At 48.1% G+C, this 12588-nt stretch overlaps 1 protein-coding gene across 4 annotated transcripts in view; it reads right to left on the bottom strand.

The window, feature by feature from the left end:
• Positions 1-12588, bottom strand: part of LOC144104145 (uncharacterized) — a 126348-nt gene that overhangs the window by 33718 nt on the left and 80042 nt on the right. The window contains exon 1 of one of the 4 annotated variants that reach the window (XM_077636979.1): positions 11985-12480. The exons of 2 other annotated variants lie outside the window; for them this stretch is intronic. In XM_077636979.1, coding sequence (XP_077493105.1) covers positions 11985-12167 — 183 coding nt within the window. In that variant the 5' untranslated portion in view covers positions 12168-12480. Of the gene's footprint in view, positions 1-2628; positions 2916-11984; positions 12481-12588 lie in introns of those variants that run through there. One more of the 4 variants, XM_077636982.1, reaches the window with a different exon arrangement.

Raw genomic sequence — 12588 nt, 5'->3', positions numbered from 1 at the left:
AGGACACAGTGGGAAGTCAGCTGCACCAGCAACAAAACCAACCCCACATTCACCTTACAGAGGCGCCATCCTCCAGAAAAACTATGTCGCGTGTGTGAAGACTCGCCTTAGAGTAAAAGCATTCAATGGAGTAAAACATGAAACTAATCATCGAGGGGAAATCTAACTGCTATCGCACCTCTTTCAAATCAGGTTTCATAATGCACATGTCCATTTTTTTCTAGGTAAACATCTCCATTAATCATTAAAACACACATCCACCAATCATTTTTCCCGTCTGATAATCAATAACCTTAAATAATTCTTCGACGCCCAGGTTTCTCTGCCTATGCCAATACATCGGTTTTCGCAATAAGGACTTGAAAACTTTGAACACGACAGAAAAATACAATCGAAAAAAAAACAAGTTCAGGTGAACGAGTGGCCTTTTTCTCCCGTGCTTTAGATTGATTCGCTTTGGCTTCATTTTTTTTGTTAAATTTATTCTGGTTTAATATTGCCTACTTTTTCCCTTTCTCTTCTCCGGCTACCTTCCCGTGGGGGAAAGAGTTTTTCAATGCGGCCCGTGTTAATAATAATAATTGGTTTTTGGTGGAAAGGAAATGGCGCAGTATCTGTCTCATATATCGTTGGACACCTGAACCACGCCGTAAGGGAAGGGATAAAGGAGGGAGTGAAAGAAGAAAGAGAGAAAGAGGTGCCGTAGTGGAGGGCTCTGGAATAATTTCGACCACCTGGGGATCTTTAACGTGCACTGACATCGCACAGCACACGGGCGCCTTAGCGTTTTTCCTCCATAAAAACGCTGAAACGAGTTTGAGAATCCTAGCATACAGCAACTCAGCACAGCACCAGCTTTGAGCACCGCATAAACTCACTTGCATTTCTTTCTGAAAACACAACGCGGTGATGTAGACAGAGTTATCGCCGATAGTGTCCCGCGTCTTTATTTTTTTGTCCAGGTTCAGAAGCCCCAGTCTTAGTACTAGACAGTGTCATTGTTCTTTTCGGCAAACGTACACAAAAGGGAACTTCTTCCGTATCTCCCGCGTGTCATTTCTGCGGCGGTGTAGCGAACGCAAGCAGAGCTGCACTTCAAAAGCCAGCTGCCCCTCTTTCTCAACTAGCCTCCGCATTCACGCGGTAAGGAACAAAGACCGGCCCTGCCGCCGCCGAGGCCTTCTTCTCCACGTCCTTGTAGTGCGCTCTCTTACTACGGTCTGACCTTCCGTTCCATGCTCCGCGCATTCTATACCCTGCCCAAGCCATATTCTCTTCACTCGTTCTCCTTGCTGAACTATTTCTTTCCTCCTATTCGTTCTCTTATTCAATGCCACCTCTATGTCTGCAAATCCGAGACTCGAAGCACATTGAAGTATACTTCAACTGATATATAGATCACTCGTTCCTAAAAACCAAGAGGCTACTTTCACACAAAACAGAAATCTTAAATGTTTTAAAAGAGCGAAAAGTAGTACTAGTAAGTGGCTTTATTAAAATAATAATAAAAAGGAAGGAAAAGATTTTTGCTAGCCCCGACATCTGCCATCGATAATGAAGCACCTGAGCTGGAGCAGCGAAAAGAAAGGATAGCAGGCAGAATGGAAAAATGAAATGAAAGAGGTGAAGGGACAGGGAGAGAGGATAGGGAGAGAGGTAATATATACAAACTTTTTATGCAATGAAAATTGGTTTTTGGGGATAGAAAATGGCACAGTGTCTGTCTCGCATCTCGGCGGACACTTGAACCGCGCCGTAAAGGAAGGTCTATCCTTTATTTCCGCTGCCCCAGCTCAGGTGCTTCAGTATCGATGGCAGATGCCGGGGCTAGCAAAAATCCTTTCCTTCCTTTTTATTATTATTTTAATAAAACCGCTTACTACTACTAGATCTTTAACGTGCACTGGCATCGCACAGCACACGGGTGCCTTTGCGTTTCACCTCCGTCGAAACGTGGCCGCCGCGGTCCGGTTCACACCCGGGAACTCCGGATCAGTAGCCGAGCGAACATTTCTTGTTAAGGACAGGTGATGGCCCATCGGCTGTTTTACAAGCACTGTGCGGTGATGTTAAGAGGAACGTTTCGCTTAACAAAGCCGAAATTGAGTACCTAGGGCCCCGAACATTAAAAAAAGCTCCGCATTGCCACCATTAACGCTCTTTTTTTTAACGCACAAGAAAACCGAAAACAAAATGTGATACCGAAGAAAAAAAATGGGGGGGGGGGGGGGGATAAACCGACGACACCCGATGTCATTACCTAGGTCACGAATCTCAATCGGAATGGAGAGAAAAGAATTCCGAATCCAAATTTCTGAACACTGAAAGCCGCCCTCGCTGCTTGCGAAAAAAGGCAGGTAAACTCACGAAAGGCCGAGCTATCGTATTTTGCTGAACCAGAAACCTAACTCGCATTTCTCGGTACCACACTGAGCGTTGGCTCAAATTAATATCTCCCTCCCCATAGCTCGCTGGGTTGATCGCAACGTAATATGACCGCTAACGAGATAGCGAACCCATCCTCATGTACAGCCACAGCTGCCAATTACGGGCTAAACACGCGCCGTGAACGGATGATGCCCTCTTTACGCAAGCAACCGCTCCCAAGGAGGAAAAAGACTTCCTTACCTCCGTGTATTGAAGAGACGCGCACGGGGTGTACGCCGGCTCTTTCTTGATCTGGAATCTTTGCATAGCTAAGCTGACTACTTTCGCCGGCTTGCCAGACGGCTCCACGAGGCTCCGATCGTCTTTCCCGCATATTGGCCAGACGCGAACTCCACCGGGACCTTGTCGCCGCAGTACTGCCGCTGCACCACGAGCGACGGTCTCTTTTTCCTCAGTCGGCCCGGAGGGCGGCGAGTTGATTGCCGGGTAATTACAGTGGGGCTTCGCTAGGCAAGGCTTGGCGGCGCAGTCTCCCCACGGGCAATCCGCCTTATCAGCCGTACCACGTCGAGGAACCGGCCGTTTAGTAGGCAGTGCACGGAATACCGCGTTCAGCTGTTAGAGCGTTCCCCCTTCTCCCCCCACGCACCCACACACACCTTCGGAGGAGCGGCCGGTTTCTGCGGCGGGCATTTCACTTGCGAAGCACGTCCGATGTGGCGCAGCCGTGGAACACCCCTTGTTTCCGCGCGCCGAACCATTTCTTTTTTGTCTACACCAGTCGAAGACTGTGCATAATCTCAAAAAGGCGGGACCGTGCCCTTATCGCCGGTGTGCCCAAGTCTCTTGGTTTGATAGCGCCCGTCGGGGGACTGTGTGGCAAGAGATTAGCTGGGAGCCCGGGTCTCCATCATCTTCGGCTTTATTTCGCTTCCCGGTAGCCCCTGAACCTTGGGACAATGTTGTAAAATTGTCGCGAATGTAGCGGCAGTGTCGTGTGTTACACTGGAACGTTGTGATATAGTGTTAAAAAAATTTACAGTTAAAGTTGATGATATATCCTTAACATTATTTCAACGTTCGAAGTAAATAGAGTATCAGAGTATCAGTACTGTGTTTTATTTGTTATAATGTTAAAATTAAAAGTGGTGAAACAGCAGTCCTGCGACCTAAAGTTTATTTTCTTTTTCTCCCCACCTATCAATTCAATAATGACATTCTTGAACTGCACATACATTTTTCGGGGAGGGTATTATAATTTGCAATCCATACATGTCCACAATAAATCCTACATTCTACAACTTAGAATCCTGCAGATAAACCTTTTGGATTGCGCCTAACTTGTAGATTAGATACGTACCTCAAGAATGTCATTACAAAGCTTCACTTACACCCGTTCACCATTATTACTACTAGGGCACCCTTTATGGCTGGGTATATCAGAATGAGCCCATGGTGTCGGTTTCAAAGATATGAAGAGCGAGCAAATTGCATGCATGAGTCGCTCTGTATTCAGAGTTCTACTGTAAGCCTCTTTGAACCGTCTTCCTGATAAAGTGGTCACCGAAGCTGTGCGCTTTTCACAATAACCGGGTCTCGTTTTGCAGGATTATATTATCGTTTGAGCTACAGCTGCATTGGGGTTCATTAAATGCTTCATGCAGGTTAGTAAATGATTGTTTAAATTGAAAATTGGTTTTTAATGAAATGAAATGGCGCAGTATGTCTCACATATCGGCGGACACCTGAACCGCGCCGTAAGGGAAGGAATAAAGGAGGGAGTGAAAGAAGAAAGGGCAGCCGTAGTGGAAGGCTCCGGAATAATTTCGACCACCAGGGGATCTTTAACGTGCACTGACATCGCACAGCACACTGGCGCCTTAGCGTTTCTCCTCCATCGAAACGCGGCCGCCGCGCTCGGGTTCGAACCCGGGAACTCCGGATCAGTAGCCCGAGCGCTCTAACCACTGAGACACTGCGGCGGGTAAACGATTGTTTCAAAGTTTACTTTTAACGCTTAAGAAACGTTAGAAGATGAAGACGACACTAAGAATGAAGAAAATTGAATCGCTTTTTGTAACACTTCGGCGCTACCTGTGCTTTTCCCGTTTTTTGTTCATGCAGGACACGAGACATGAAAGGGTGTGTCTGTCCTATACGGCGCCGAGTGAGAGTCCAAGAACTCGTTAAAAGCATAACAACGATCTATGGAGCTAACCGCCAGGGCGCCCTCTTCTCTCTGGCAGAAATATTCCATTGCCCGTCTCCGTGTACGGTGCGTATGAGCGCGCCTTCAGCGCCAGTCCCTCACCTCCACCTAACTCTTGTGCCGCGCTCTACAAATAGACCTAAAACCTGTTCTGCGGTCCTTCTGTATCGCACGGATAATCTCCCACGCACGTCGGAATATTTTGCACCCCTCTCGCCTCCCCAGGAGGCATTACACTCGCCAGGCCCTTCCTCCGTAGCCGACGAAGACGCACCTCGTCTTCTCCGCTCACCACGCGTCGCCACAGTCTCAGTACATCGCCTCGAACGTGGGACGGTGCTTCTTATCGCTGGTGTATAGCAGTCCCTTGTTTTGACTGCGTGTGCCTTGTTTGTGTCTGAAGATATGTGCGCCGGGAAGCAGACGCTTCGTGACTACTGACTCTTCGTGATGAAGGCCTTCTGCTCCCGCTCAGCTCGTTTCTCATTCACGTCTAGGAAGGGCCTGGAAAGAACGCGTCTACCCGATTTGCACAGACAACAAACAACGTAGTGTAGAGCTCACATAACAACGTAGCGCAGAGCTCGGCCTGTTTTGTATAACTATTCCGAGGCCAGCTACATTCCATATTTGAATTTCCCGCTATTCGCCACCGGCTGCTGGGACGCCACCTACGCCACGCCCTGCGTTCGCTCTCCGTTATTGGCCCAAGCTCAGGGTGTGGCTTGATCCAAAAGCGAAGGGCGGGAAACTTAATAATGCAGTCGAATCGGGGGTGAATTAAGTCGCTTAATACAATGATCCTGAAGCTGCAAGGGTGGCCTACGCATATCTACTAACAACGATTTTTCCACGGCTTGCATTATACTTCACTACAAGGCTTCTTGGTACTGCAGTCGAAGCTGGAAAACGGCCTCTGTGCCTGTGCAGAGGCACCTCTGAATTCAGGTAATAGTTGAAATACAGTATATTAGTAATAGTCAGTATTTGAGATATATTTATAAGATAACTATACATTTTCATCGTTACAGAGTCACAGAAAAAAAAAAAGTATTTTTGCTTACAACGAACTGTTTGGGCACGTACGGTTTACAAGAAGCTTTCGCAGATGGCGCCAGCTACATCAGCGATGGAGTGAAACAACCGCGCCGAGAGCAACGTGCCAAGCGGTCGTCCTGCGGCGAACCGGTGAACTACAAGGAAACGAGGCCACAGAGCTACTACTTAACGAGGCTGACGTTTCGTTGCGCGATGACAGCGCCGCGCTCCTCCCCTTGCGGCGGAATTCCACGGCGTTGATCGGGCATGACGCCTCCGTGGTCCTCGCGCTTTTTCTCTCCGCCCGTTACACCTGTCTCCTCGCAGGCGCTACGTGCGCCGATTACATGATGCTCTCCCGTGGCAGCTTTAGCGATGGCGGACGCAGCTCCGTAGAGGCGGGGAAGCGTTTTGCTCGTCTCGTGGGCTTCTCTTACCCACCTAATTTGCTTAAAGGAGTGTGTATTGTCAACATAAACTCTGCGCAGATGAGCGGAATCGCATATTTCAGGTGAAGTATCCGTGCAATGTCGTAGGATTCTGCAGTAAAAGTATATGAAAAATTTATAAAGTATATGAAAAAAAGTACATGAAAAAGTATATGAACGATTAAGCCGCCGCGGCGGCTCCGTGGTTACCGCGTTCGGCTGCTGACCCAAAAGACGCGGGTTCGATCCCGGCCGCGGCGGTAGAATTTTGATGGACGCGAATTTCTAGTACCCGCCGCGGTAGCTCAGTGGTTAGGGCGCTCGACTACTGATCCGGAGTTCCCGGGTTCGAACCCGACCGCGGCGGCTGCGTTTTTATGGAGGAAAAACGCTAAGGCACCCATGTGCTGTGCGATGTCAGTGCACGTTAAGGATCCCCAGGTGGTCGAAATTATTCCGGAGCCCTCCACTACGGCACCTCTCTCTTCCTTTCTCCTTTCACTCCCTCCTTTACCCTTCCCTTAGGGCGCGGTTCAGGTGTTCAACGATATATGAGACAGATACTGCGCCATTTCATATGCCCCAAAACCAATTATTATTAATTTCTAGATTAACCGTACCTCTTGCCGGGCTAGTTGGTGTAACATTGTGTAACAAAAATAAAAACAGCGCTTATTTTTACACAAACCACACAGAAAAACCAGACAGGACGGGCGCTCAGACCAGACAGGACAGGTCAGCGCCCGTCCTGTCTGGCCTTTCTGGGTGGTTTGTGTAAAAATTCGCGCTGTTTTTACTTTTGTTTCAAAACTAATTTCTAGAGGCCCGTGTACTGCGCGATATCAGAGCACAGTGAAGAAGGCCAGGTGATCAAAATTTTCGGAGCCCTTCACTACGCCGCCCTCACATCCTAACTCGGCCTGGGACGTTAAACCCCCGGAAACTAAAGGAAACTAAACAAAACAATATGACCGATCAATCACCTGCGGCGACCGGAGATAGCGCATTGGTGCACCCGCTAATATGTGCACTTACTCGACGCCGTGTAGTCAGTCAACGCGTACAACTGTGATGATGAAATGCCGCGGAAAGGGAAAATAGAGAAATAACGGAGAGGTGTGATCAGCACACACGGCGGGAGCTATCAGAGCGAGCCGAGCATGCTCAATATGAAGACACGAAGAAAACGCGAAGCGCATCCGTGCCGCAGTTTCGTTCTGGGAAGGCATCCTTTTAATCAAGTTTTCACTTCGCATACCACGTGATCATTCACCCGCGAAACAAAAACAGGCTGATGAGAAGGGCGCGCTTTCTAGAGCTCCGCTTAATTCCGCCAACACGGGCTGCCCTTTCTCTATGCTTGCGTCGTGAAAATTGCTGCATAGGTCAAGAAGCGTTTTTTTATTTTAAATCTACAAGGGAACATCCTCTCTCGGTTGATATGACGCACGACGAAGTTCAAGCGAGCGAAAGAAAGACGCGGTCGCATGCTCGAAACCGGTTTCCTCCACGTGCAGACATATACGTCGACTTAGGGCAGCTAGTCGACCTCCCCTCCAACTGCCGGTCCGATTGAAACTGAGGATTCGCTCGCTGAAGGCGCTGCCCTGTAAACGCGCTGCAGGAACCCCGGAACAGCAGGGGGGGGGGGGGGGGGGGGGGGGGCTGTCACCCCTTTCCCCTGCCCCGTCTCAAACTGCTTGCATTCGATCAGACGAGATTTCTGACAGATGCTTCAATTCTCAGATCTTCAAGATCTTATATGGAGTTGCCCAACTTTCTCGCGAGGGGGAGACGGAATTCAGCGCATTCCACATGACAAGGTAACCCTAGCAGACCAGACACGATCAAGCACCCGCAGCACAACATGCAATCGCGGCATACGGTAGCGAGAGCGGGCCTGCTTCGAGTAATGTAAGAGAGGTCGACGTATTTGCGACGCGCGGCTCTCAAGGCTATGAAGACGACTTACTAGAAGTTTCCTCTTTACCTACACCTCCATCCCTCCTCCCAATTCCCTAACAGGGCCGGGTGCCATTCCTTCCTTGCAGTAATGGCTATATTCAATCGCTATTGCAAAACACAGCAAAAACATTGCTACACATGAGTTCAGTCACGTGACAATTTTCAAATCTCGTTGGATTTAAGTTTTAGAAAAGAAGCCCGGCTAAGAACCGTGCATAATTTCGGTCATTTTTCTTCGCTAAACAATAAGGCGATTAGGGAACATTTAAAAAAGATACGCATAGACCTGGCCAAGGCGACTGCCTAAAACCCTGAGTCATTCAATTCTTCGTGCAGCGTGTTTTCATCTTTTAAACCGTGACGCTAGTTGGTTGATACACCCTGCATATTCGCATTTTTATCTTGTTTCTCTTTCTCGGCCTCCTGCTACGACACACGAGGAATCTGCTCCAATGCAAATTTTCGCCTGCTACGAACCTTGCTCCGAAATGCTCTTGCCGGAAAAGCGAATACGTATCACGGATGGACAACGTAATCTAAACTTCAACGACAGTTAAACGTTAAGTGGTAGATCACACTAGGATAACATATTTCCGTTGCGAAACCGCTGACGTAGTACATACAAGCGCGGGGGAAAAATAAGATTAGAATAAGTGACGTGCCACAGAAGCGGCAGACGACAACGCCCGGCGTTTGGGTTAACGAACAAGCCAATAACAAGATTGCCACGCGTGTTCGCACATCGCGGCGCTGCGCCAGCCGCGCGATGCGATTTCGCAACTCCGCTGGCGTCACTAGTGATATCCTTCTCGCTCGCGCCTGTACACCTCACGCCAGAACTTGACCTCTTCCTTGTTTCTAGAATATTTCATCGATGTTCCCCTAGGAGCGAAGACCGCTGGTTCAACCCTCCGTTTTCTCGTGCGCTCTAAGCGGCTCGGTTACCCGTAAGTCAAAACTTAGCCGCAGACACTGTGCAAATATACTGACTCTAGAAGCGAGCAGGCGCTCTCGATGCCATGGGCACCCTAGCCACACTCTCGCTAATTGCGGCCAGAGGCACTGTAATATGCCTATGAATACCCAACCGCTATTATGAGAACCACATCTAGGGCAAGCATGATGTAGTACGGAAATCGTGTCTTCCGCGTAACGATCAACCACCAACATGCCCAAACCTATTCACTTTAATGACGTACTGATGGAAACGTCCATGTTCTCATACGGCGTGATTCCACCTTGTACCATTACGTGCGATATTAGACACATTTAGCAAACCGTATTACAGTTACCGGGGTACCAGGAGCCCGCGCACCATCAGTGCGCATGCGAAGGTCGCCTTGATGCCAACAGATGGCGCCAGGTGCCCGGCATCTGAGCGCAAGCCTGCCGCATCAGGACCAGTCACTAGTGAGCACGTGGCAACTGGTGATCTTCGATCTCCCCGCGCCCCGGTAACGGTAAAACGGTACGCTAAAGGTGTCGATTATTTCAGAACAGACAACTTAGACGCGTCAGCACAATGCCACGGTTATGATCAATGTGTTCGGAAGGAAGAAAACATTCTGCTTAGACATATTTTAACTCAGTCGAAGACATGAGCCGTTATTTTAAATCCCTTTCCGTTCAAAAATTTTCTCGCCACACTACTGCAGGAAACCACGAGAGTATTATAACGGTTTCGCACTGTTTCCTCTCAACACGTTTCATCTTTGGCCTCAGACGACAGTTTAAATTACGAAAGGCATCTTAATCGTTATCGTCTGGAGCAAAGGTTCAGTATCGGTCGCAAGCAAAGACGATCGCCAAACATGCTGTCGCCAGTATCTGGACGTCAGGATATTATCCGATAAAACCCCTTTATATTTATTACCAAGTTACCGCGACGCCGAACTGTTTGTACCTCTCTTTCACAGCGCTCACGATAACTTCGTCAAACATTAATTTGGTCTTAATATACATCGATAGTCGCCAATTAGAAACGAGGCGCTCCTAAGCGGTGTACCAGTTGTTTGCTTTGAACTCAAGGGGGCGTTGAACAAATTACTTTCGAAAAAAAAAATCAATTATCAGATTTTATAGACTGGTGTTGTGTGCACCAACGAAGCGTCCGTGTAACGTAGTTCGAACTGTTCAGCGTAACTTTTGATCGCACCACAATTCTGTAGGAATTAACTGTATTGCACTTTCCTATTCCACCTCCTTGCGCCGAACTCAACCCAACAGTAGAGAGATGTCGACTAGTTGCCTCTATAATATATTTATTATATTCTATTTTACTGCACCTTTTTTATCTATTTTTGTCGTATTATTTTTGTATCACGGTTAGCAACGCCTACACTATTCCCCTTTTCTGCCAGTGCAGGCGGTGGACGAAATGAATGAATGAATGAATGAATGAATGAATGAATGAATGAATGAATGAATGAATGAATGAATGAATGACCTTTTTCCAAGACGAGACTCGCCTGAAAGCCTAGTCCAAGGAACGAGAGAACCGAAAGGGAAAGGGTCTTCAGATTACACCCGCACAGATGGCTGAGAAGCGACGTCGAGATTTGTTGGTACGCACGTATGGAAGGTATCCTGTTCCAGTTAGCGAGAGCCGAGCAACGCTGGCTGCATTCCACACACACATAAAAGGCGTATCGGCTTCCTCGCCACAGCAGCCCTTACCACATTTCAGCTGCTAGGGATTTCAGCTGCTAGGGCATTCTAAACCTAATAATAAAGATCTTTACTCTCGCTCTCCGTTTAAGCGTTTGCTCGAGAACGCGTACCTACAGTCGTGGGCAATATTAGAGGGAACAATATACGAGCATTTAATTATAGATTACTCCTGAATTATGTGTGACCAGCACAGTTTTTGTGTCTTTTTATCGACTAGTTATCCTCTTTGCGTGTAATATCCGAATGTAATTCTCAACGCTAGTGGAGAAATAATTAGAAAATTTTGACTTTTTCTTGGAATGTTCGTTCCCTCTTATAATGTACACGACTGTACTTGATTCAGTTTAGAGCTAAATTCGCATAATCGTGATGAAGAGTTCGTATTAATACCATTTTCTGACTTCACTAAAAACGCGCCAGGGGATATTAAAAGCTCGCTAATACGCCAAGAATCTCAGGAAGACAGCATTTTTTTTACACTTGGGGAGCGTAATAGGCGCACGATGTGGCGTGAAAGCTGCTCAATTAGCAGAATTGAAAACTGTTTTCTCCTTTCGCATATACCTAGAACTATTTGAGGCCTGTTTTCATCGCCAAGTTATTCCGGAGCCCTCCAATACAGCACCTCTTTGTTCCTTTCTTGCAGTACCTCCTTTATCACTCCCCTTACGGCGCGATTCAGGTGCCCGTGGATATGTGAGAAAGATACTACGCTATTTCTTTTCCCCAACAGCCAGTTTAATTCAATGCAGGAACTTACAGCTACTTGCGACCTGTTTTCATCGCTGTACACGCATTAACTGTGGACGGACGGACCAACAAATATCGCCAAAAACAATATTTACTGGAACCGCTAGCATACCAAACAGTTCTGGACAAAAGCATTATTGAACGAGAAAACAGTTTATGAGCGCAGTTTTTTTTTCAACAATTCTAAGATTGCACTATAAGAATCAATATATCCGCAGATCTCCCGTCTGCAAGCTTGCAATTTTTTTTGTTAATAACTTTTTTGCTACTGTCAAAAGCGTTCCCCAATGGTTTTTATGGAAGTCTTAACTGCTCGATGCGATCAGTCGAAATGCTTTAAGCGAAATACTTCGCTACACCTCGGGTGAATGGACCATCACCTTTTATATTTACGTAACGCTACGTTAAAATTTCGAAATATTCAAAATCTTGTCCCATAAAGTTGGACATGGGTCCTCAGGGACCCTAGACGGAAAAGCAGCGATAAGCGTTTAAAGAAAAGCAAGCGCGACGTTTAAGATCCGCCAGGACTGCACCTGATGCTTATGACCGTTGGTGGTCGCCAGTTGTCCCCAGGGCCTTTCTTCGAGACGCAGCTCCTCTGTGCCTCCTCCATTCTCTGCGATGCCTTTCGAGGACGTGGGCGGCATGGTGTCTCGGTGGCTACCTGTACTCCTCCGGTTGAAGCTTAGAGTGAGTCGCTTGCCGAAGAACTTCATTCGCGAAGACGCCTCGCGGGCATATCAGTGAGGTCCAGGAACTAGAAGTCTCTCCGGGCGGTTGGGGTGTTGACGTCCTCGGTGAGGGGTGCGCCGCGCTCTTGGTCTTCGCTCCTCGGCTGTCGGACTCACTCTGCGTACTTTCGCGCTCACACTACGTGCCTAAACACGCTTCTTTGTGCAGCCGTGCAAGCGTGGTTTGGAACTGGCGAGGAGGAAAGCCGCGTTGAAGAGACGATGACCGCGGACGACGCGCGATATACGGTTACTGGCGCACTTGTGTCGGTGGCCCGGGCAAGAGGAACCAGAGCCTCGGCTAAGGCTCCTCCGAGGCTATATACCACCAGCGTGGTGCGGGCCACGCGGGTACGGCTTGGATTTCAAAGTTATCTCCCTGTGAAGGCCGCGTGCGCCCCACGGG

Source organism: Amblyomma americanum, chromosome 9 (assembly GCF_052857255.1).
Source record: "Amblyomma americanum isolate KBUSLIRL-KWMA chromosome 9, ASM5285725v1, whole genome shotgun sequence".
In the NCBI taxonomy this organism is placed as follows: Eukaryota; Metazoa; Arthropoda; class Arachnida; order Ixodida; family Ixodidae; genus Amblyomma; species Amblyomma americanum.
This window is presented reverse-complemented; position numbering and strand designations above follow the sequence as displayed.